The following is a 25,690-nucleotide window of genomic DNA, read 5'->3' as shown; positions in this document are numbered from 1 at the left end:
GTTTACGTGCCTCTTTTAGAATGTCCATGCATTCTGGTGGTAGATTTAAGTAACCAAACTATGACCTCATGAGACGGATCACAAGGTTGAGAGTTTTGGGATCGGGATGCCTTATCTGTCCTTGATTTTGAATGAGAGGGTCCAGAGTGTTGGGGAACTTCTTGTGCAGAACTATTGATAGAGCCAGAAGTGCTGTGAACCACACTTGTCGTGCCCATGTGGGAGCTACAAGGATCATTGTGAGTGAGGTTTGCCTCAATTTGGAAACTAAAACAGGAATGAATGGGAGAGGTGGAAAAGCGTTAAGTAAATATTCCTGACCAATTCAGCCAGAGGACATTTGCACATTTCCATATTGTCTAATCAAGATGGGACAACTGAGAAGATCTTGTCTCCCACTGTTTCTGCAGATAACACATGGTTGTTGTGTTGTCTGTACAGACTAGAACCACTTTATGGGAGAGTTGCAGAAGAAACTTCATTGCTAGGAAAACTGCTTGTAGCTCCAAGTAATTGATATGCGAAGCTTGCTGAATGAGATTCGATAGACCTGGCAAGATGAGGCTGTTGAGGTGAGCTTCCAAACTGGTCCGTGATGCATCTGTATTCAAAGTGATCTGAGGCACAGTGTCCTGAAAGGGTCGTCCCTTGGAGAGGTTAGTGGGGTTCCACCATTGCAGAGCGGTGAGTTTTCCAGTCCAACAACACTAGATCTTAGAGATGACCCTGTGACTGAGACCACTGATGAGACAGACATTGCTGTGGGGGAGGCATGTGCAGTCTGGCATGCGGTACGATGGCAATGCAAGACGCTGTCATCCCTTAACAGCCACATCACTGTCTTCACTGTGTAAGTCTGGTTTTCCTATAATTGGGAAATTAAAGTTTGAAATCCAGCTGGACTTGGATATGCCAACTCTATCTGCACAATGAGCACTGCTCCCCGAAAAGGCTGTATCTGCAAAGGTTCGAGATGGGATTTGAGAAAGTTGATAGTGAATCCCAGAGTGTGAAGAAGATCTTCTGAGAGTTGAGTGTGATGCTGACAGTGTTGTAACGTAATGGCTTTGATGAGCCAGTTGTCCAAGTAATGGAAGACATGAATGTGTTGACATCTGATGTGCAGCAACTACTGCTAGACAGTTTGTGAAGACCCTGGGAGCGGTTGCGACCCCAAAAGGTAAGACCTTGAACTGCTAATGTTTCCCATCCATTCCGAATCTGAGATATTTGCGGTGTGCTCGGTGAATGGGACTATGAAAGTAAGAGTCCTTTAGATCTAAAGCTGTCAAAATTGCCTTGCTGTAACAGTGAATGACATCTTGCAGAGTCACCATGTGGAAATGCTCTGAAGAACGTAGAGGTTTAGTGGTCTGAGATCTAGAACTGGCCTGAGTGACCCATACTTCCTTAGAATAAGAAAGTATAGGGAGCTTATTTCTGACGTTTGCTGTGAGAAGTGTACTGATTCTATAGCCCCTTTGAGAAGAAGGGATTGCAACTCTTCTTTGAGAAGAGTAAGATGCCCGCTTAAGAATATATGAGTGTGAGGGGGGAATGTTTGGTGGTGTAGAAGTGAGATCCAGACAATAACTGTAGGAAAGTGCCTTTTGTGGCATGGCACAAACCACTGCCTGTGGCTTAGGGCTGTAAGATGTGCTAGAGGAGGGACTTACCTAAGGCAGGGTGCACTATACCACAGGTGAGGGCATAGCTGCATGAGCAATATGCCCCTACAGTGCCTAAGTCCATTTTTAGACATTGTAAGAGCAGTGTGGCCATATTTAGTATATAGGCTGGGAGTTTGTCATTACGGACTCCACAGCTCCGTGATGGCTTTATTGAAGACTAAGATGTTTAGTATCAAACTTCTGAGCTCAATAAACTCACACTGATGCCAGTGTTGGATTTATTGAAAAATGCACACAGAGGGCATCTTAGAAATTACCTCTGTATTTCACCTAACCCTTTAGTGTGAGGCAGACCGGCCCGTGCCAGCCTGCCACTAACAGACAAGTTTCTGACCCCATGGGGTGAGAACCTTTGTGCTCTCTGGGTTCAGGTACAAAGTCTCCTCTATGTGAAGGTGCTACACAACTCCCCCACTGAATGAATTGCAACACAAGGCGGTGAGCCTCAAAGGCTACTGCCTCATGTGACACTGCCCCAATGGCACTCCAGCTAGTGGAAGATGCCCGCCCCCAGACCAAGCCCCACTTTTGGCAGCAGTTCCGGCGGGACATTTAGTCAGCACCAGGAGGTGTGCCCACCCCAGCTAGGCCCACCCCTAAAGTGCCTATAGCAGAGGTCAAACCCTCCTAGCAGAATCCTCCATCTTGTTTTGGAAAATATTAGCCAACTATGTTAGGAATGTGCCCTCCTCCCCAAAGGAAGTGGGCACAGGAAGGGTGAAGCCACCCTCAGGGACAGTACCCATTCGCTACTGCCCTCTGACCTCTGTAATACCCCTAAATATAGTATTTAGGGGCACCCCTGAACCTTGCTCTTCAGATTCTTGGGGACCTAACAAGAAGAAGAAGGACTGAAAAGCTGCACCAGCAGAGAAGACTTGTGATGACAACTGACTTGCCCCTAGCCCTACCGGCTTGTCTGCAGTTTCAAGAATCCTGCTACTGTAGGAAAGCAGTCTCTTTCTCCCATGGTTACCTCCACGTTTTGCCTGCTGTCAGTGTGTTTTGACTGTGTTCACTGGGATCCTGCTAATCAGGACCCCAGTGACTGTGCTCTCTTCCTCTAAATTTGGTTGCTTAGGACTTAGCACAACACACAATTGGCATATTGGTGCCCCCACATAAGTCCCTAGTATATGGTGCTCAGGGACCAGGGCCGTTGGGGCACCAGGGTTTCCCCATGTGCTTCAGCATGTATTGTGCCACCCATGGGAGACCATGAAAAATGTGTCTTCAGGCCTGCCATCGCAGCCTGCGTGAACAGATGCATACACCCTTTCACTACAGGTTATGGTACCAGCTCACCTGTGTGTGAGGGCATCCTTGCATGACCAGAGGTGCCCCTACGAACTACAGCTCAATTTCCCTGGACTTCGTAAGTGAGGGAAAGCCATTTTACCAGTGTACTGGACACCTGTGTCCACCTACATAATGGTAACACTGAATGTGGGCATGTTTGGTATCAAACATGTCAGAATCATACCCCAAAACTGTTGCCAGTATTGGTTGTATGATTCCATGCACTCTGGGGGCTACTTAGATGACCCCCAGAATTGCTCCTACCAGTTTTCTGGGGTTTTCCGGGTAGCCCACTGTGCAGCCACCCTTCAGACAGGATTCTGTTCTCCTGCTGCTTGACCAGCTCAAGCAGAGGAAGGCAGAAAAAAGGATTTCCTTTGGGAGAGGGAGGCAACACCATCTCCCTTTAGAAATAGGTGTTGCGTGGCTTGGGAGGAGTATCCTCCCCAAGCCAACAGCATGCACTGAAGGGCACATTTGGAGCCTCCTTGCATAAAATGGTCTGCACCAGTCCAGGAACCCCCACTCCATGCTCTGCCGTGAAAATGGGAATGGTAGAAACCCCCTGCCTATCACCACCCCAGAGGTGGTGCTCGGAGCTCTTCTAGGTGGCCACTTGATTCTGCCATCTTGAATCCAAGGTGGACTGAGGCCCCTGGGAGTGGCCAGGTCATGCAGGTGACGTCACAGCCCCCTCCTGATAGGTCGTCACCCTGCTAGGTGGCCAATCCCCCTTCCTAGGTTATTTAGGGTCTCCCACCCGGGTGGGTCTTCAGATTTGACATGCCAGATTCCAGCAGGACTCCTCTGCATCATTTACTTCATCTTCTGGCCACCAGAACTGCAACTGGACTCTCCAGGAACCGGCAATCTGCAACTCCATTGATGACTCTGCTTTGTAACATTGTTTCTCCGGCTCTTTCCCTTTCTATGCATCCTCTGTGGGCAACAAATCTTCACCTTGCACAAGAAGTAAGAAGGAATCTCACTTGGAGTGAATGAGTCACTCCCCTGCATCCACAGGTACCAACTACAACGACTACTGGATGCGTGGATCCTCTCTCCTCCGGAACTGTGTGGATCTTGCATCACAGGTGGTGGTCTGGAGTGGTCCCCTTGGTGCTCTCTACCAGCTGTCCAACTTGGGAGACCGCAAGCCCTTGCCTCTCCTTGCAGGACAGTGTCCCGGTGCACTGCGACTCTTGCAGGTACCAAGGCTTGGTTGTTCCTCCTGCTAGAGATCCTCAGGCTCCGTGAAGCAAAGCCTCCAGCACTCTTCTGTGTAAAGCAGGCTCCTGCCTGCTGCTCCAGCGACTCCTCTCCAGGGGTGCTGAGTGGGCCTCACTGACTCCTGTGCCTGCGGGTCGCCTAAGGGGGTTGCCGCCCTTCTTGTGACTCTCCCAGCTACTGAGGGTCACCTCGGACTCCCCTCCTTGGGTTGAGTCCCCTGGGCCTTGCTGGTCTTCTTTAGCCTCAGAAAACCCGCTTCTCTGACTCTTGCATTTGCCAAGGCTTGTTGGTGGTTTCCAAGCATCCCTGACTGACAGCATCATGACCACCGATGTGGGACATCACTTCTGGAACTCGTCTTCTGCTCCTGTGCTGCACTGCTGACTTTTTCATACACCGTCAAACTGGCCCTGATTCCACAAAAGGGTGGATAGTGGCTCCTGCCACAGCCGGACACTCCAACTGAAACTGGACTTGGACCCCTTCTTTTGCAGGACCTCGTCTGTCAGGATCTACCTTTGGTTTCCTCCAGTCATGTCTGGGTCTTGCACAGTCCTTTTCCAAATCTCTCCTGTGGGTTTGGGGAAAAGACAGGTACTTACCTCTTCTCCCCTGGTGCTGGGGGCACCCTGGTAATTACCTTTTGGAGTTCCTAGTTCCTACACCTCTACCAATTCCACTTCCTTTTTACTGCCTTTCACATTCCACTTACTTAGTATATGGTTTGGTCTCCCCCTAGGGCCATCACTATTTGCTATTGGTTTTCCTATTTGCTATTGCTTTCTAAGCTAATCACTGACTTCTAATGTGTATATAATAGCGTTTACTCACCTCCTAGTGGAGTATTGCCTATACAGTATTTTAGTATTTGTGTTACTATAATAAAGTACCATATTGTTGTAACACTGTGATTCTTTCATGTGTGTAAGTGCTATGTGACTGTAGTGGTATTGCATAAGCTTTGCATGTCTCCTAGCTAAGTCTTGGCTGCTCATCCACAGCTACCTCAACAAAGCCCTAGCTTCCTAGACACTGTCTACACCTCACTGATAAGGGATATCTGGACCTGGTATAAGGTGATAACATCATAGGTGCTCATCACACACCAGGCCAGCTTCCTACAAAAACGACCTGTCCTGGAGGACCAGCGACTTCTTAACAACCAGAGGACTGCATGCCTACCCAAGGACCAATATCCCCTGAGGACATTAGCCCTGTCCACAGAGAAACCTACAAAAGGACTTCAGAACTGCCCCAGATCTGCCAGTCCTGCCCACTCTGCCACGACCCGTGTGCAGGTGACCCACCGGTCCAGAGAGGGTCCCCAGGCGATTCTGACCTCAAGTAAACCCTGGGTTGACCAGTCCTGACTAACACGATGACACCTGCAGCCTAAATCTAGAGGCTCCGGTGAAGATTTCCAGACGCCTAAAGGTACTCCTGCACCTGTAGCCCCTTGGCCTTGCGGAACCCAACCAACAGATCAGCAACATCCAGTGAGCTCTCTACTTACCTGCCAAGCAGTTGGGTTTCTTCAGTCCACTCCCTGGATGACGCCTGCAGCATCTATGTGACCCCGTGGTTCCCTCAATGAAAAGCATTGGGTGCCCAAAGTTGTGTTTGCACCCTGCTGTCCCTGTGTCACTGACTTACCTGCAAGCTGTTTCTTTCTGATCGCCCCCATCTCCATAGGATTCTACTGGGCGCCCAACATCAACTTTGACCTCTCCACCTGGCAGGCCCTATGTTTCTGGTGGTGCACTATTGGTGTCTTCCTTAACTTTGCCCCGAGGACACCTTAACCCCCAAAGTCTGAGATTGTAAGTCAAGTACTTACCTGTGAATTGCATTGTTACTTTTCCTCCCCTAGGACTGTATTGTGTTCTATGAGAAATTGCACTCTGTCCACTTTTCAAAGTAAACAGTATTAATTAACTGTAAACTGTTGTATCTGTGAATTCTAAACAAAGAGCATGTGATACTTGAAACTGATACATTCTTGAATCTGTACTTACCTGCAACAAAGGTCCTTTTGGTTCTAGGAATAAGGTAAGAAAGTATGTTTTTGATACATAAAAAACATTGGCCTCGAGTTAGTCATTGAATGTGTGCCCCATTTCTTGACTGGGAGTGTACAACAAATGCTTAGCACTACCCTCTGATAGGCCTAACTGATCGACCATAAAACCACAAAAGAGAGCATTAGTGTTATCTAATTTAGCCCTGTAAAGGCTCTGGGGATCCACTAGACTGTGCACACCATACCTAACTTTGGTATAGCTACATACAGAGCCAGCATCCTAAAATAACCAAATTGGATAATTGAGAGAACCCACTGGTCTGTGGTGATATCAGACCATTGTGGGTCGAAGTTTTAAAGCCTTTCTCCTACTGGAAAGGTGTGAGGTGGTTGAAGTAGTCACTGGTGTGCAGTGGAGGTAGGTCCTCTGGAGGTGGATGCATTCCCTTTGCCTTTGTTGTATTAACCTATGTAGGATCCCCTAAAGCAGTGTTCCCCAACCCCCAGGCCGCGGAACTTCAAATCTTGAAGGCATGTTTAAATACAATTAAATTAAAATTATTAAATCACAACAAGCGGGCCACGGAAAAATTATCAAACATTTACCGGTCCGCGGCGATAAAAAGGTTGGGGAGCACTGCCCTAAAGGAACCTCTATTGTATAAGTGGGAGCCTTGTTTTTTGTGAGAGGCGGAAGGCTCAGTAGAGGATGGTTTGAAGCCTCCCCTGAATTGTGGGCGACATAAATTACCATGTTGTGTGGTGGTGAATAATGCCCTCATAGCTTTTGTGGTCTCCCAGTCTTTTTTAGTTTTTCTATTGTGTTCTCCACTTCTTGGCCAAATAAGTGTTCTCTGTCAAATGGCATGTTGAGGACTGCCTGCTGTATTTCTGGCTTGAACCCTAAACACCTAAGCCGTATAATGATAGTGGTATTAATACTGTGTATTATGCAAATAAATTTCTCAGAGAGGCCTGCCCCACTTGGGCATCCGCTCTTGCATCTGAGTCTAAACAGTAATGTCTAGTAAACGTATGCACAGACTTCCATGTCGCAGCCTTACAAATCTCAGATATTGGAACATTGTTAAGGAGGGCAGCAGTAGCCGCTTTTCCCCTTGTGGAATGCGCTTTAGGCCTAGCTAGTAATTGTTTATTAGCCAGCTGGTAAGTATTAACAATACAAGAAACTATCCATCTTGATATCGTTCGTTTAGATGCTGCCTCTCCTGTCCTCAAATGACCATAATTTACAAACAAGTGGTTAGAATGTCTAATCGATTTTGTCTTATCCAGATAAAATTTCAGCACTCTTTTCAATTCTAAGGAATGCAATGCTTTCTCTGCCGGAGTCTCCGGATTGGGAAAGAAAGCCGGTAAAGATATAGTCTGATTGATATGGAATTCTGACACCACCTTCGGAAGGAAAGATGGGTGAGTTCGCAGAACCACTCTATTGTCATGAAAAACCGTGTACGGTTCTTTGGAAGACAAAGCCTGGATTTCGCTGACCCTCCTCGCTGAAGTAATGGCCACTAAAAAAGCCGTCTTCCACGTAAGGTGTTGTAAAGAGGCCTTATGTATAGGTTAAAAAGGAGGGCCCATAAGTTTTGACAATACTATATTCAGTTCCCATGGAGGAGAAGGTCTCCGAATGGGCGGAAAAACTTTTTTCAAACCTTCTAAGAAATCCTTGACTACAGGTTTTGTAAAGAAGGATTCCTGAGAAGGTGACTTGCGATAGGCTGTAATGGAAGACAAATGTACCTTAATAGATGATACCTGCAGACCGGACTTTGCCAGATGAAGCAAATAGGACAGTATGACATCCTCCTGAGCCCGTATGGGATTCTGACCTTGTTGACAGCACCATATGTAGAATCTCTTCCACTTAAAAGCGTAAGAACACCGCGTGGAAGGCCGTTTGGATTCTTTCAAGATGTTCATGCACTCCTGCGAGAGCCCTAGGTGCCCATATTGCAGGAATTCAGGAGCCATGCTGTCAAGCTCAAAGAGGGTAGGTTGGGATGTAGAACCCTGCCCTCCATCCTGCTCAGAAGATCCGGTCTGCACGGCAGCCTCCTGTGAGGTTGTTCTGATAGGTTGAGGAGATCTGTGTACCAGAATTGACGGGGCCATTGCGGTGCTAGGAGAATCACTCTGGTGCTGGATCTGTAAAGTTTGTTGATCACAACCGATATGAGGGGAATCAGTGGAAAGGCGTAGAGAAATATCCCTGACCAGTCGATCAACAGGGCATTCCCTCGAGATCCCGGACGGTAGAACCTGGATGCGAAGTCTGGGCATTTCTTGTTTACTTCGTCCGCGAAGAGATCCAATTGAGGCCGACCCCATAGAGCGAAGATGTCTTTGACGACTTCGCCGTGTAGGACCCAATCGTGGGCGTCCTCTAGGTGTCTGCTCAGGAAATCTGCTTCCACGTTTTGTTGACCTGGCAGGTGAACCGCTGTAAGTGACATTCCTCTGGCCAGGAGCCAATGCCATATTGTTTGGGACTCTCGAGATAGGGGTAGGGATCTCGTTCCCCCCTGTCTGTTCAGATAATACATTGTTGTTGTATTGTCCGTTTGTATTAGGAGAGATTTCCCCTGAATCAATGGAGCAAAAGACTTGAGCCAGATGGACCGCTCTGAGCTCCAGTAGATTGATGTGGTACTTCTTTTCGTTGTCGGACCACAGGTCCTGAGCTTGAAGGGGACCCAGATGAGCCCCCCATCCCTGAAGAGAAGCATCCGTTACCAGAATGTCCGATGGAATTACCTGGTGAAACGGAGCACCTACTGACAGGTGAGGTCTGTGCATCCACCATTGCAATGACTGACGTGCCGCTATTGGTAGCCGCACTCTGTCCTCCCAGCGACCTGTCCTTTGGCTCCAGTTGTTCTCCAACGTCTCTTGGAGGGGCCTCATGTGCAGCCTGGCATTTGGGACAATGAAAATGCATGATGCCATGGAGCCCAGCAGAGATGTCACCTGACGGGCCGTTGGTGCGTTGGATTTTAACAGGTCTTGACACTTCCTCTTTATTGATAATAGTCGTTCTTCCGAAGGATACACTCTTTGGAGCTCTGTGTTTAGTATAGCTCCCAGGTAGTGGAGGTTCTGTGTTGGAATCAAGGTGGACTTTTGGTAGTTGACTTGAAGACCTAGAGACTCGAAAACCTTGAGCACAATGTCCCGATGGCTTCTCGCCTGATCCGGAGAGGAAGCTTTCAGTAACCAGTCGTCTAGGTATGGGTAGACGAAGATTTTTTGTTTTCGAAGATCTGCCGCTACCACTGCCACACATTTCGAGAAGACGCGAGGTGCAGATTTCAGGCCGAATGGTAGTACTCTGAACTGATAGTGCTGTGAGGCTATCTGGAAGCGCAAGAATTTCCGATGCTTGGGAGCTATCGGGATGTGAAAATATGCATCCTGCAGGTCGATAGAGCACATCCAGTCTCCCCGATGTAGTTGAGGGAAAATCTGGTGAAGAGCCAGCATCCTGAACGTCTGTTTTCTTATGTACTTGTTCAGCAGCCGTAAGTCCAGAATTGGTCTGAAACCGCCGTCTCGGCCTTTTTTCGCCACTAGAAAATAACGGGAGTAAACCCCCTTTCCTCTGTGCGCAAGTGGAACCTTTTCTATTGCCTTCTTTCGTAAGAGGGTGAGAGCCTCTTTGCGCAGCAGGTTGAGATGAGATGGATTGCATTTGGCTGGTGGCAAACGCGGTGGAGGTTGTCTGAAAAGAAGAGAGTAGCCATTTTCGACAATGTTGAGCACCCATTTGTCTTTTGTGATAGAGTGCCACTCGTGAAGAAAATCTGTGATACTTCCCCCCCCACCGGAGTGGTGTACAGTGTCGAGGGAAGCGAGATCTCATTGTTTGGCCGGCGCTTTCGGTGTGGACTGCTGAGGTCTACTTGACAAGCGTTCCCTTGTGGCCTTACGAGCCTGAAAAAGGGGGCGTCCCTGCCTTTGTTGTGGCCTCTGGGACCAGTGAGGGGTTTGAACCCTCTGCTGGAAAGGGCGCCTGTCATAAGGCCTATACCTCCGCCTGAAGTCCTTCTTCCTCTCCAGGCCTACTGCCCTCATGGTGTCCACCTCGGTCTTCATGCGTGCCATTTCTTCATCCGTATGGGTACCAAACAGCGAGTTCCCGTTGAATGGGAGATTTAAGATGCGCTGTTGAGCTTCCTGTTTTAAACCGGTCAGCCTCAGCCAGGAAGACCTTCTTGCACAGATTCCATGTGCGTACCCATGCGCAGCTAGGTCTGCTCCATCCGCCGCTGCGCTGATGACTTGGTTGGATACCAGACATCCCTCTTGCAGGATTTCTTGAAAGTCCTGTCTGTCTTCCCTGGGCAACTTTTCTGTGAACCTGTTGAGGGAGTCCCACAGAGAACGGTCATACCTGCCCAGGAGTGTAGAAGCGCTGGAGACCTTCATTATAGATGCCGCCGTGCCGCACATTTTTCTCCCCAGAGTCTAGATGCATGCTCTCTTTGTCCAGTGGGACCGTTGAGGATGATGACACCGAGTGGGTTTTTCGGGCTGCGGCCAATATTACTGAGTCCGGTGGCGGATCTGTTCTTAAGAATAAAGGGTCCTGTTCAGGCGCTTTATATTTTTTCAAAATCCTAGCCGGAGCAGATTTGAGGGTGGCTGGCGCCAAAAAAGTGTCCATGGTTGGCTGCAACAGACCAGGCACTAGCGGCAGTAGCTTTTTTTAAACTGTTCTATGTTGCAGAGTCTCAAAAATGACTGACGAGGAGGTAGATGGTTCTGGAACCTCTATATTTAACTTCTGCGCTTCCCTTAAAAGTACCTCATTAAAAGTGGTGATGTCATCCACCGGTGAGACCCGAGCTGGTGGAGAATCTGTTAAGGTGGGGGAGTAACGTCCGACAGATGATCCTGACGACGACCAAGAGGGTGATCTTCTGTGTCGTGATCTTGACCTAGATCGTCGTTGAGAACGTGACCTGCTGCGAGACGCTGTAACAGAGCGCCCAGGTCTCGTGGTCGGTTGGCGCGGAGCAGAACTAGCCCGTCCTGCCCGCGCTGTCGGTGATGGTGTTCTGGGAAGAGAGGCAGGAGGAGAGTACATTCGTGAATACTGCGAATCCGGGGAGGCCGCTGGTCTATTAAGGCTCTCCAACCATCTTGGTGATAAGTTGATGGGTGAAACGTGCCCCGATGATGCCGCTCTCGAGCGAGATGAATCGCTCCGTATGGAGACCACTGGTGATGGAGCGGCCTTGTCTGCTGGAGGGAGGCGATGTTCTACTCCCTGCGAGACAGGTAAAACCTGTGTCGACGTCGACGGCTGTGCCGACGTCAAAGGGCGCGCCGCCGGTTGTTCTTGCCTCGACGTGGAGTGTCTCGACGTTGAGTGCCTCGACGTAGAGTGTCTTGACGTCGAACGGCGATCTCTGGACCTCGACCTACTCGCCGTCGTGTGCCTCGACGTGGAGCGATGGGAGGCCGACGGCGGATGTCGCTCTTGCCGTCGTGGCGATTTCGACGCGTGTCTCTTGACGTCGGGGGCGTGAGGTCTTCGGCGGTGAACGGGCACGCTGGTGATGGCTCGACGTCGATCAGCGGGCTGCCGTCGACGGAGATATCCCCCTGCGATGGCCATTTTCCCTCGACGCCGTATCCTTCGACGTCGGGCGGGTCGCCGTCGACGGGGATCTATGGCGGTGAGATGGTGGCAGCGACGACGTCGACGGGGAACAAACAGGTACTTTCCTACCTGCTGACGTCGACCTGGCCATTCTCTCCTGAGAGTGGCCTGTTGGCTGCCTGGGAAGCGAAGAGGATGATGTTTTCTGCCTCTCGTGAAGCCCATGAAGCCTGATCTTTTCTCTGTCCTTCAGAGTCCTCTTTGACATATTCTTGCAGTGTTTGCAAGTGTCAGGGCAGTGACTCTGAGGCAGGCACACAATACAAAGAGTGTGTGGATCTGACTGGGCCTTCTTCTTACCACAAGAAGGGCATCTGACAAAAAGGGAAGGCATTTTTCTGTCAGGAAAAAACTGCCAAACTCAGACAATGATGTTAGATGTCGAGTAAAACAGGAAAAAACGCTGTTTTAAAGTATTTTTCTGAGAAATGCTCAATGCTCCAGGATCCTCTCAGAAGAAGCCGGAAAAAAGAACTGACCTAACTGTGAACCAACTGTCACCTCTCCTTCACCCCTGAGGCATGGTGGGATACTGGAGGTGCTCAGGGTCTTAAAGGCACGGTGCCAAAGTTTTTATGGTTCTCCTGTGTTAACCTGCATGCAGCCTATTGGCTAAGAATGCTCCATTGTTTTTCAATGTAGTTTTTTTCTCTTTTTTTTCTCTAGTGATTACTACTGCTTATTCCCCTAAGCCCAGTTTTGGGGGCTTTGGTAGATATTTATTCTCTATTGTAATTTTTATTATGATTAAAAAAAAAAAAAAAAAAAAAAAAACTTCATAGAAATAAACCATTTTAGCCTGTTTATGATTATAGCCTGCATTGCCGTTTTACACATGTATACATGAGTTTAGTATGAAAGAAATGTCTACAAAAAATGCTATATATATATATTTTTCGTGCATATTTCATACTTTATATGTGTGTATTTGATGTATGCTCCGGGGTCCCCGCACAAGGGCGGGAATATTCAATGTTTATGACTATTGATGAGGATCCCCTGGAAGAGAACTGGTTCCTGGTGCGGAAATACAGACTGAATACAAAATTTATAGAAAACCCGTTCGAAGTACAATACCGTCCTGCAGCGAGAGGAGCACACATCCGAACCTGACGGCGAAGAGAAAACAATCTAACAAAGGACTCAGTGCCCATGCGCATTATCACTGAGAGGAGTCGCCGTTCGATTCCGTGACTCGAAAAGATTCTTCGAACAAAACCAACCTGTAACACTTCAGACTGGACACTAGATGGCAGATTTATGCACAGCATGTGTATCTATAGCCACACATGCCATTGAACATATATATGTGTATATGGAAAATGTCACTTGCCCAGTGTACATCTGTTCGTGGCATGATATGCTGCAGATTCCCATGCTTTGCACATCCCGCCATCTAGTGTTGGGCTTGGAGTGTTACATGTTGTTTTTCTTCGAAGAAGTCTTTTCGAGTCACAAGATCGAGGGACTCCTCCCCTTTCGGCTCCATTGCGCATGGGCGTCGACTCCATCTTAGATTGTTTTCCCCGCAGAGGGTGAGGTAGGAGTTGTGCATTACAGTAATAGTGCCCATGCAATGGAGTAAACATGTATGTACATGATGTAGTTTAAGGTTATATATTTACAAATTTACAACTGTTCAAGATCAACTTCGAAACAGCTACAGGCTCCCGGGGAGGCGGGTGGGCGCATGTGAATCTGCAGCGTACCATGCCACGAACAGATGTACACTGGGCAAGTGACATTTTCCGTTCGATGGCATGTGTAGCTGCAGATACACATGCTTTGCATAGACTAGTAAGCAGTTATCTCCCCAAAAGCGGTGGTTCAGCCTGCAGGAGTTGAAGTTGTTTGAAACAAAGTTCGTAGTACTGCCTGGCCTACTGTGGCTTGTTGTACTGTTAACACATCCACACAATAGTGTTTGGTAAACGTATGAGGCGTAGACCATGTGGCTGCCTTACATATTTCAGTCATTGGAATGTTTCCTAGAAAGGCCATAGTAGCACCCTTCTTTCTAGTTGAGTGTGCCTTTGGTGTAATAGGCAGTTGTCTCTTTGCTTTAAGATAACAGGTTTGAATGCATTTAACTATCCATCTAGCAATGCCTGGTTTGGAAATTGGATTTCCTAAATGAGGTTTTTGGAAAGCAACAAAATTGTTTTGTTTTACGAATTTGTTTGGTTCTGTCAATGTAGTACATTAACGCTCTTTTGATGTCTAATGTATGTAGTGCTCTTTCAGCTACAGAATCTGGTTGTGGGAAGAACACTGGTAGTTCAACTGTTTGATTCAAGTGGAACGGTGATATGACTTTTGGTAAGAATTTTGGATTTGTCCGTAGAACTACCTTATGCTTGTGTATTTGAATAAATGGATCTTGTATGGTAAATGCTTGAATTTCACTTACTCTTCTTAGAGATGTGATGGCAACTAGAAATGCAACTTTCCATGTTAAATATTACATTTCACATGAGTGCATGGGCTCAAAAGGTGGCCCCATAAGTCGTGTTAAGACAATGTTGAGGTTCCATGAAGGAACTGGTGGTGTTCTTGGTGGTATAATTCTTTTTAAGCCTTCCATAAAGGCTTTAATGACTGGTATCCTAAACAGTGAAGTTGAGTGGGTAATTTGCAGGTAAGCTGAAATTACGGTAAGATGTATCTTAATGGATGTAAAAGCTAGCTTTGACTTTTGCAAATGTAGCAAGTAGCTTACGATGTCTTTAGCAGATGCGTGTAAAGGTTGAATTTGATTATTATGGCAATAATAAACAAACCTTTTCCACTTATTTGCATAGCAATGTCTAGTGGTTGGTTTCCTAACTCTAAGACTTCAGGAACCAAATTGCTAGATTCAGCGATGCTGGATTGGGGTGTCTGATCTGTTGATTGTGTTGAGTTAACAGATCTGGTCTGTTTGGTAGTTTGATATGAGGCACTACTGAGAGGTCTAGTAGTGTTGTGTACCAAGGTTGTCTTGCCCAAGTTGGTGCTATGAGTATGAGTTTGAGTTTGTTTTGACTCAACTTGTTTACTAGATATGGAAGGAGTGGGAGAGGGGGAAAAGCGTATGCAAATATCCCTGACCAACTCATCCATAATGCATTGCCCAGAGACTGATCTTGTGGGTACCTGGATGCGAAGTTTTGGCATTTTGCGTTGTCTTTTGTTGCAAATAGGTCTATTTGTGGTGTTCCCCAATTTTGGAAGTACGTATGTAGTACTTGGGGGTGAATCTCCCATTCATGGATCTGTTGGTGATCCCGAGAGAGATTGTCTGCTAACTGATTCTGAACCCCTGGAATGAGCTGTGCTATTAGGCGAATGTGATTGTGTATCGCCCAATGCCATATTTTCTGTGTCAGGAGACACAACTGTGTTGAGTGTGTCCCTCCCTGTTTGTTTAGGTAATACATCGTTGTCATGTTGTCTGTTTTGACAAGAATGTGTTTGTGGCTTATTATTGGTTGAAATGCTTTTAACGCTAGAAATGCTGCAAATAGTTCTAGGTGATTTATGTGAAACTGTTTTTGCCGAGTGTTCCATTGTCCCTGAATGCTGTGTTGATTGAGGTGTGCTCCCCACCCTATCATGGAGGCATCTGTAGTTATTACGATTTGAGGCACTGGGTCTTGAAAAGGCCGCCCTTGGTTTAAATTTATATTGTTCCACTATTGAAGCGAGGTGTATGTTTGGCGGTCTATCAACACTCGATCTAGAAGTTGACCCTGTGCCTGTGACCACTGTGATGCTAGGCACTTTTGTAAGGGCCGCATGTGCAATCTTGCGTTTGGGACAATGGCTATGCATGAGGACATCATGCCTAGGAGTTTCATTACTATTTTGACTTGTATCTTTTGGTTTGGATACATAACCTGTATTACATTGTGAAATGCTTGTACTCTTTGTGGACTTGGAGTGGCAATCGCTCTTGCTGTGTCGATTGTTGCCCCCAAGTATTGCTGTGACTGACACGGCTGAAGGTGTGACTTTGTGTAGTTGATTGAGAAACCTTGTTTGTGTAGGGTTTCTATGACTTACCTTGTGTGTTGTGAACACCGTTCTAGTGTGTTGGTTTTGATTAACCAATCGTCTAGGTACGGGAATACATGTATTTGCTGCCTTCTGATATGCGCAGCTACTACTGCCAGGCATTTTGTAAAGACTCTTGGCGCAGTAGTTATTCCGAATGGCAACACATTGAATTGGTAGTGTACCCCTTGAAATACAAATCTTAGGTACTTTCTGTATGAAGGATGTATTGGTATATGGAAATATGCATCCTTTAGGTCCAGTGTTGTCATGTAGTCTTGTTGTTTGAGCAGTGGGATTACGTCTTGTAATGTCACAATGTGAAAGTTGTCTGATTTGATGTAGGTATTTAATGTTCTCACATCTAATATAGGTCTCAGTGTCTTGTCCTTTTTGGGTATGAGAAAGTACAGAGAGTAAACTCCTGTTCCTTTCTGTTGAATTGGTACTAATTCTATTGCTCCTTTGTGTAGCAATGCCTGGACCTCTAGTCCTAGAAGATCCATGTGTTGTTTGGACATATTGTGTGTTTTCGGTGGGATGTTTGGAGGGAATTTGAGAAATTCTATGCAATAACCATGCTGGATAATTGCCAGTACCCAAGTGTCTGTTGTTATCTCCTCCCAATGTTTGTAAAAATTGCTTAGTCTCCCCCCCACAGGTGTTACGTGTTGGGGATTTGTGACTTGGAAGTCACTGCTTGCTTTGAGGAGTTTTGGGGCTTTGGAACTTCCCTCTATTCTTTTGGAATTGTCCCCCTCTATATTGCCCCCGAAAACTTCCCCGCTGATATTGGCTTTGATAAGTGGGCCTTGCTTGTGAGGTTGTGGGTTCTGTAGGTTGACCTCGAAACCCCCCCTCTAAATTGCGTTTTGCGAAATGTGCCTCTGCTCTGTGGGGAGTAGAGTGCGCCCATGGCTTTTGCCGTATCAGTGTCTTTTTTAAGTTTCTCGATAGCAGTGTCCACCTCCGGCCCAAACAACTGCTGTCCATTAAAAGGCATATTCAGCACGGCTTGTTGTATTTCCGGCTTGAATCCTGACGTACGCAACCATGCGTGTCTCCTTATTGTTACTGCAGTATTTACTGTCCTTGCAGCTGTATCTGCTGCGTCCATTGCTGACCGTATCTGATTATTTGAGATACTTTGTCCTTCCTCCACCACTTGTTGTGACCTTTTCTGGAACTCTTTGGGTAAGTGTTCTATGAAATGCTGCATTTCGTCCCAATGAGCCCTATCATATCTTGCCAGAAGTGCTTGTGAGTTGGCAATGATCCATTGGTTTGCTGCTTGTGCTGCAACCCTTTTCCCTGCAGCGTCGAATTTGCGACTCTCCTGGTCTCGAGGTGGAGCGTCTCGAGGTGTGAGAGTTTGCTCTCTTGCGAGCTGCCCCTACAACCACAGAGTCTGGTGTTAATTGCTGCGTAATATACACAGGGTCTGTTGGTGGTGGCTTGTACTTTTCCTCCACCCTTGGAGTTATGGCCCTGCCTTTCACAGGCTCCTGAAATACTTGTTTGGAGTGTTTTAGCATTCCAGGTAACATAGGTAAGCTCTGGTATTGGCTATGAGTGGAGGATAGTGTATTAAACAAAAAGTCATCCTCAATTGGTTCTGCATGCAAGGTGACGTTATGAAAAGCAGCTGCCCTTGAGACCTCCTGCGTGTAGGATGTACTGTCCTCAGGTGGCGACGGTCTCGTTGGATAACAGTCTGGGCTGTTATCTGATACCGGAGCATCATAAAGGTCCGATGCTTCGGGATCACCTTGACTCATTGCAGTATGAGTCGGGGATTGCATCAGTGGTGGAGTGGCTACCGGTGATGTGTGCATTGATGGTGGTGGAGATGGTGGCAGAGTTGTTTGTCTTGCCACCTTTGCCTGTGGCTGCTTGTCCTTTTTTTGAAAGGCAAGTCTTCTTTTCATTTTAATTGGTGGAAGAGTGCTTATCTTCCATGTGTCCCTTTGCATGTGGAGCCTTCTCTGAGTGTAGTCTGGCTCCATTGACTCTAGTTCTTGTCCGAACTTACGTCCATGCATTTGTGAGGACAGTCCCTGTTCCTCTGTGCAGGAACCTGATTTCGGTTCCGAGGCCGGATGTTTCGGAATGGAAACCTTTTCGGCTGTCTTTTTTGGCTCTGACGACACTTTTTGTCATTTTCGGCGTCCCGGTCTCTCGGTGCCGACTTGTTTCGGTGCCGCTCTCTCTGTGTAGAGTCTGCTGTGTGCCGGTATCTCGACCGGAGTCGGATGTCTTCGACACATGTGTGCCCTTTTTCGGTGCCAATGATCGGTCACCTATTTTTCGGGTTAAGCTATGGCCTGCTGGCGGTGGCGTCCCCTGGGCTTTTGCGGTCTTCTCGTGAGTTTTGAGTGTCGACGTCTTACTCGCGGTTTTAGGCGTCTGTTCGGGATCGACCTCGTCCGACTCCTCGATGGAGAAGGTTTCTTCTTCCTCCTCCAAGTGTCTTTGTCCTGTAGGCGCCGACGCCATCTGCAGTCTTCTCGCTCTTCGGTCTCTTAATGTCTTCCTCGGCCGAAACGCTCGACAGGCTTCACAAGTATCTTCTTTGTGTTCTGGAGACAAACACAAGTTACAGACCAGGTGCTGATCTGTATAAGGATACTTGTTGTGACATTTGGGGCAGAAGCGGAATGGGGCGCGTTCCATTAGCCTTGAAGAGACACGTGGTCGGGCCGACCAGGCCCCGACGGGGGATCGAAAAACCCCGAAGGGCCACCGGAGCTCTTAAAAAATCGGTGTCAATCTGTTGTAACCAACCCGATACCGAACGCAAACAATACCGTCAAATTTCCGAGATTCTAACTATCTTTCCGAACCGAAACGCGGAGCGAAAGGAACACGTCCGAACCCGATGTCGGAAAGAAAACAATCTAAGATGGAGTCGATGCCCATGCGCAATGGAGCCGAAAGGGGAGGAGTCCCTCGATCTCGTGACTCGAAAAGACTTCTTCGAAGAAAAACAACTTGTAACACTCAGAGCCCAACACTAGATGGCGGGATGTGCAAAGCATGTGTATCTGCAGCTACACATGCCATCAAACATATGAAAGTCTGAGTTCCTATCTATCCACACATGCACATACGCAACTTTATCTCTTGATGCATTATCTTACTCATACATACATATCCCTTCTATGTAGTTCTGTATCTGTATATTCATCACTTCACGTCCACTGTAGAAAACAAACTTCAACTTTCGCCAATGCACTACTCTATGTCTCATCCTACAGCTCTATCAATATATCCTCTACGTTCACTCTGACTCAACCCAAACATTCTACTACTATGATCGGCCAACTAATCCTTTCTTGGCTCTTCCCTTCTGTTTCCCTCTTTGGCTTCCCCAGACCTCATTTTACTACTATGATCTCCCAAATAACACTTTCCAGTTTTTATACACGTGTCCCTGCTTTGAATCATCCCAAACCTCATTTTACTAGCATGACCTCCAAAACAATACTGTCTGGACTGTTCCCTCCTCTATACTGCCATTATCCTATTCAATCATATTAACTGACTCACATGTCCACCGGACAAATTAACAGCTTATATTTCCCTATACTAATCCAGCCCTGATCCTTTTTGGGTTCCGGAGTAGCATGCTTCCCATCAAAAAGCACTTCAACTCCTCATCAGGGGTAGTAGGCACTATATAAATACAATTATACATTTTTGTGATGACTACTAGACTACCTCCCAAATCCTGGTTGCTTTTGACCCCAGTCATTGGAGCCACTCCTGGACTGGCCTCATGAGGAGCCTTGCATGGAGAGTTAGGGGATGCACAAGCCTATTAAGCCCATTAACTTTACCAAAGTCCTCATGATTAGAGATACTTTCCACCCTCTAGTACTACGGTGTTGGTCCCATCAATGTCAGAAATCTTTGATATTGGGAATGAATTGGCCTTCATTGAATTTAGTTTCGGTCCCAAAAATTTATTTCTCACTCTGTGGTGGGAGATGGCTTTTCTAGGTTGAGAGAGAATCCTAAAGTTTCTATCACTAGATGCTTTTCTGGTATTGTCAGCCAGTCACCTAGGTCGGAATACATGTTTTGGGCCACAAGTGTGCTGCCAATACGGCAAGTCATTTTGTAAACAACCTCAGTGCTGTTTGATCTTGAAGTCAAATAACTTGAACTGGTAATGTACCTTGTCTATGATGAACCTCAGGGATTTGTGTCTTGTTCATCAGCACATGCAGTTAGGTATCCTAGAGGTCTCTTGTCACAATATATTGTCCCCTTTTCTCAGAAACAGAAAGATTTATTGTACTGTGGCCATTTTGAACCTCTGTCTTGAAAAATCTGTTTGGAAAACAGAGGTCTAAACAAGGCCTGTGTCTTGTTCGGTTTTGCACCAGAAAGCAAACTGAGTATACTTCTTGGTTAATTTTCCTTCTTGGTAGTTTATCTCTCACCTACTATCTTAGAAGGTCTTACACTTCTGCTGGTAGGAGAGTTGATTCTTCCTTGCTGCAGGCTCTTACTTTTGGGCTGACTCCAGCTGGTTTTCATACAAGTTCTATGCAATGGCCACGTGGTATGAGGTTGAGTACCCATTTGTCGGAAGAGACTGGCCTCCAGTTGTGGAAGAAACCTCATTCTGCCCCATACATACCTTGTAGGTAGGACTCTCTTGGTAAGTCACATGGATGTGGCCTGACCCTTTAGGGCACAGGCCTCTTCCTGCAGCCCTTCCCCAAAAGAGTTGAGTAGTATGGCTACTGAGCTGTAGAAGTGTATGCACTGGCCTGTGGGGTGCAAATGTAGTATGTGAAATACTAGGCTGCTATCCTCTTGCCAGTGGTCTCTTGGCAGGGGGCGAAGCATCTACTGAATGACCCTCTGAACTACTAAGGCCCCATGGCTTTAGCAGTGTCACTCTTTTTTCCATTCGCTCTAGTGAGCAGTGAATCTAGCGAATCACCCTCTGTTGCACATACAAGATTCTGGCCTTGTCCCTCGTGTTTGGGGTCTTTCTTTGGTTATTTCGAAGACGCTTTTGGTATCCTTTGGTTGGGGTCCGCTCGGCTCTTTTTGTTTTTGCTGACCTTCGGTCACCACTGTTTTCAGCGCTGAGGTTGCTTTTGCTGTTTTGTCAGACAGCTTAGGGTCGGAGCCTTTCGGTGGTCTTACCTTCTTTTCAATGTCCTTTGATTCCTTCTTTTGCGGTTGGATCTTTTCTGTTTGTGGCTCAAATATCTTGACGTCTGAGTCTTCCCCTCTTGCTGTTTTGGCCTCTTCCACATTCTCCTCGTTGTCGCTCGAGAGGCCTATGTTCCGGAGAGACTCCTGTTTCTGGGACATGGTGCAGTGTTCCAGTCTTCGCCTGCATTGTACCTTCAGAGTCTTCGGCATAAACTCCATGCAGGCCTTGCAGACATCGTCCCTGTGGTCTTTGGGCAGGCAAATGATGCAGACCTCGTGGGGGCCCCTTTTTTGCAAACCTGTGGTGGTACTTTGGGCAAAACTTAAAGGAGGCATTTTCCATCGCTCTAACTTGCCCGCTTTGTCTTCATTCTCCATTGGTGGCGAGTCGGACTTCCTCCTCCAGTGGCCCTGACTGGGTCTGTGGGTGTCTCTCTGTAGTGTCCCCTGACAAGAGGGGGAAAGGGCAGGGGTGTTTAGGGGGGGGGAAGGGGTCCCGAACTTCCTTCTTTTGTTAAAAAAACCTTTGAAAAATGTGTATTTTTGTACATTTATTTTTTAATTCTCAGAGCTCCTCCGTCATGCTTCCAGACCCAACACCGGAAAAAAGAATCTGAAGATGGAAGCCATGTGCACAGGAACTTACGAGGTACCGTCTGACGATGGACTAAGCACCAAATGGTGGTCGAAGGCCCAAAAGAAAAAACAAGACTACAACACAACTTTCCAGACCCAACCACTAGATGCCGGAATAATGCACAGCATAAGAATCCAGACAAGGATTCATGCTGCAAAAGCAGGTTTATTGCTGCCTGCACCTCTTGTTAAAACTCTGACACTCATAGCCAGGCACGTCTCCATAGGGGACATCCAAGCACACTGTCTGGTGGCCATGCCCGATAGTTCACCACTGACTACAGGCTGGTGTTTGCTATAGCCCTGTTACAACTGACGATCCCCTTGGCATTTCTCCTCATAGAAGAGCTCCTCTTGTGGCTCTGGTGGTGCTGGAGAAGCAGCACCATGTTTTCTTCCTCTTGGTTCTTGCTCATTTCAGCCTTAGATAAGATCTGAAATCCTGAGGGCAGAGTTCAACTTATTCTTCCTTCTCATCAGTCCATATCTGCCTCGAGTCAGTGCTTCTTTTTGACGTCAAGCGCCCTGGGATGATTGTTGAAAGTACCTTTCTTTTTGGTGTCAGTCTCCCTGACTGCCTTCTCCCTCCCTTGATCTCTATCACTTTTCAGAGTCAAGGCAGACTCTAGGAGTTTACCACCAACAGCATCTTTTGACTTAGACTTGCAAGCTTCTTTGTGTTTTGATCTCTCTTTGATCACAGACTATTTAGGAGTCAAAGGGATACTGGAGGACTTGAGAGTCCAAAGGTCTTGGCACTGTCCTGTTGCGGCCTATTGATGACAATTTCCTTATTTTCGTATCCTTCCCCTGAGCAACCTCAGTTTGTTTGTTCTTTTGTCGCTAGACAGCACCAGCTCCTTAAGAGAGAGATGGTTTTGCTGTATGTCATGGCATAGAATGCTCATCTTTGCTTATTTCTGGCCTTCAGGGTTTTCAGCACAAACTTCCTACACCTGTCATTCGCATTTTGTCCTGTGGGCTTTCGGCAAACAAATGTTATAGACCTTGTGGGCAAACCTGTGATGACACTTTGGAAAGAACCCAAAGGGGGAATGTTGTATCCTCAATGATGTGCTTTCTCTGACACATGGTTAAAATTTCTTAATACTGGTATGTTGTTTCCCCCAGCATCGATTGTTCATTTGGTGATCTTCCCTCTTATGAATGTTTTTCTTTCATATTTAGTCAACAAACTCTGGCGTCTCCACTTCAAATGCTCCTGATCTCCAAACTGCTTCCAGACCCAACGGCAGAAAAAAAAACAATATTAAGACCACAACCATGCTGAGGGGTTTACGGGGGAGTTTGTGTGATACCACAAGAGGATGGACAAGGCACAAAATGGTCGACAATACCAAATCAGGGAAAAAAAAAAAAAAAAGAATACAGACAATCAGGTCCCAACCACTAGATAGTGGAATAATGTACAGCATATGAAACCTGATAAGGTTCACACTGCAAAACTACAATTTTTACAGCACGGGTATCTTTCATAGATACACATGCTTTCAAAATTGTCAGCCCAGAAAGTATTCTTAATTTGATAAGGGGGAACATTCGAAGGGAATTACTATATGAAAGATCTGACAATTTTAAGGGTTATTCTATTGCAGAATAAGTAGCATACATGAGTGGGAAGAGGTTCATATGAACACAAATAGACAACATATTGTAAATATATACTTGTACATGTTGTCATGATAGTAAAAAGCTACTGTCAAGTTGACAAACTGTCCAATGCAGAAACGCAACACCAAAAGAATTAACACTCACGGTTCTGGGTGTGCAACACTGGTTTTATGCTCTCCATGTGCTTGGGGTGATCTGGGCGCAATGCAGGGCTAAATGGTTCATTTCGGACCGCAGGTGAATGAATCTTCTCCTCCTTCCCAGTAACTACTGTCTGGGACTGGACCACAGATGCAGCTCTCATCTCCTGTAAAAGCGAAGGGACCAGTCACCATTCCTAAAATATACCAAACTACCATAGCCCAATTCATCTACACTGAGCCAAAACTTCCCGGTAACATGGGCAATCACAGACTTTAAAACTTTATTAAAAAAAAATGATAACCCTTTTTCTGCTCTCATCTCCCTTCAGGTGACCACATTCATAACGTCCACCAGTCAAATGGGAAAATCATGCAAATGGATCTATCAGTCATCAGGCACTATTTACCATGAAATTTGCCTATGGGGCATTCTCAAATAAGTACCAGGTTGGAAGACAGCTAATGCACAGGAAGAAATTAGAGTGCACAGGAACAATGCAGCTAAATCAGCTTATTATGCGGTCTGACACTTATCCCAGTATTTGACATTAATCCCAGTACAACACAAAAGGTATTTTTAACGTTGTACAAGTTACTTACCTTTGGTAACGATATATCTGGTAGAGACATATTCTAGTTGCAGATTCCTTACCTTTGAATTCCCCCAGGCATCAGTCTGGATCCAGAGATTTTTCTTCAAGCAGTACCTCTGCGCGCCGTTGGTCGACTCTGCGGGCGTCATGTTCGCCGTGATGATGTTGCGGTCGTATATAGGGGTCACCCTGGCGTGCTGACATCAGTTTCTTTTCAGAACTTTCTACGCTAGTAGCGCAGAGCCATAAAGAACGCAGAGTGGTGTGCCAAAATTAGGGCCCTTAAAGGGAAGTTCCTGTCCCTAGAAATCAGTTCGCAGTGCGGGGAGGATAGGCGGGTTGATAAGGAATCGGCAACTACAATATGCCTCTATCAGATATATCATTACCGAAGGTAAGTAACTTGTACATCTGATAGAGACGTCTAGTTGAATATTCTTACCTTTGAATAGATACCCAAGCAATAACATCCCCTGTGGAGGGCTGTGAACCAAGATCACAACAAAAAGTCCTGCAGGACAGAACGGTCAAAGTAGCCGACCCTGCAGACCTGACTGCCCAGGCAGTAGTGTGTGGTAAAAGTGTGCAGAGATGCCCACGTTGCTGCATGACAGATGTCCGGGACTGGAACGCCCCGTGCTAACGCTGTGGTAGCAGCAGCAGCTCTGGTGGAGTGAGCATGCAAACCTTCAGGAGGTTGCTTCTTAGCCAGAGAGTAGCACATTTTGATGGAAAAGGGCACCAATCGTAAAATGGTCCTCTTATGTACTGCCTTCCCCTTCTTTGCACCCACATATCCCACAAAGAGTTGATCGTCCACCTGGAAGTCTTTGGTACGATCAAGGTAGAATGCCAACGCTCTTTTTGTGTCCAGGCGGTGGCGTTTCTCCTCTTCATGTGCGGGATGTGGGGGGGCATAGAGGGTAGGCAAGGTGATGGACTGTCCGACATGGAAGGGTGTCACTACTTTAGATAGGAAAGAAGCCCTTGTGCGAAGTACCACTTTGTCACGATGTATTGCCAGGAAAGGTGGCTTAGATGAAAGAGCCTGGAGCTCACTTACTCTGCGGATAGAGGTGATGGCAACTAAAAAGACTGTCTTGATAGTTAAAAGCCGGAAAGGGCAGTTGTGAAGCGGCTTGAATGGGGCACACATAAGGTATGTTAATACTAGGTTTAGATCCCATCGGGGCATGATGTATGGGATAGGAGGAAAAAGATGTGTGAGGCCTTTAAGAAACCTCCCAACAATGGGAGATTTAACTAGAGAAGGCTGATCTGGTAACCTCAAGAAAGCAAAGATAGCAGAAAGATATCCCTTAAGGCTGTTCAGGGTGAAGCCCTGCAGGGCAAGGGAAAGAATAAACAGGAGGACCTGACAAAGAGGAGCAGATAGAGGATCAACAGATTTGTCGATGCACCATGCCGCATTGCCTCCTAAAACTCTTTGAGCTGGGCAGGGGTGGCTCCAGCTCCTGGGAAGTCAGGGAAGTGTGGATCAGACCCAGATGAAGGCTACAAGGACAGAGGCCTAGAGCGTT

The 25,690-nt window shown here is 46.8% G+C and overlaps 1 protein-coding gene across 5 annotated transcripts in view; it reads right to left on the bottom strand.

The window, feature by feature from the left end:
* The window catches only part of BRD4 (bromodomain containing 4), a 1,024,368-nt gene that overhangs the window by 81,335 nt on the left and 917,343 nt on the right, over nt 1-25,690 (bottom strand). For all 5 annotated transcript variants that reach the window (XM_069231688.1, XM_069231690.1, XM_069231691.1 and 2 more), the window contains one exon: nt 23,558-23,720. In XM_069231688.1, coding sequence (XP_069087789.1) covers nt 23,558-23,720 — 163 coding nt within the window. The remainder of the gene's footprint in view (nt 1-23,557; nt 23,721-25,690) is intronic.

Source organism: Pleurodeles waltl, chromosome 4_2 (assembly GCF_031143425.1).
Source record: "Pleurodeles waltl isolate 20211129_DDA chromosome 4_2, aPleWal1.hap1.20221129, whole genome shotgun sequence".
Lineage (NCBI taxonomy): Eukaryota > Metazoa > Chordata > Amphibia > Caudata > Salamandridae > Pleurodeles > Pleurodeles waltl.
Note: the sequence above shows the minus strand (reverse complement) of the source record. Positions and strands in the feature narration are given on the sequence as shown.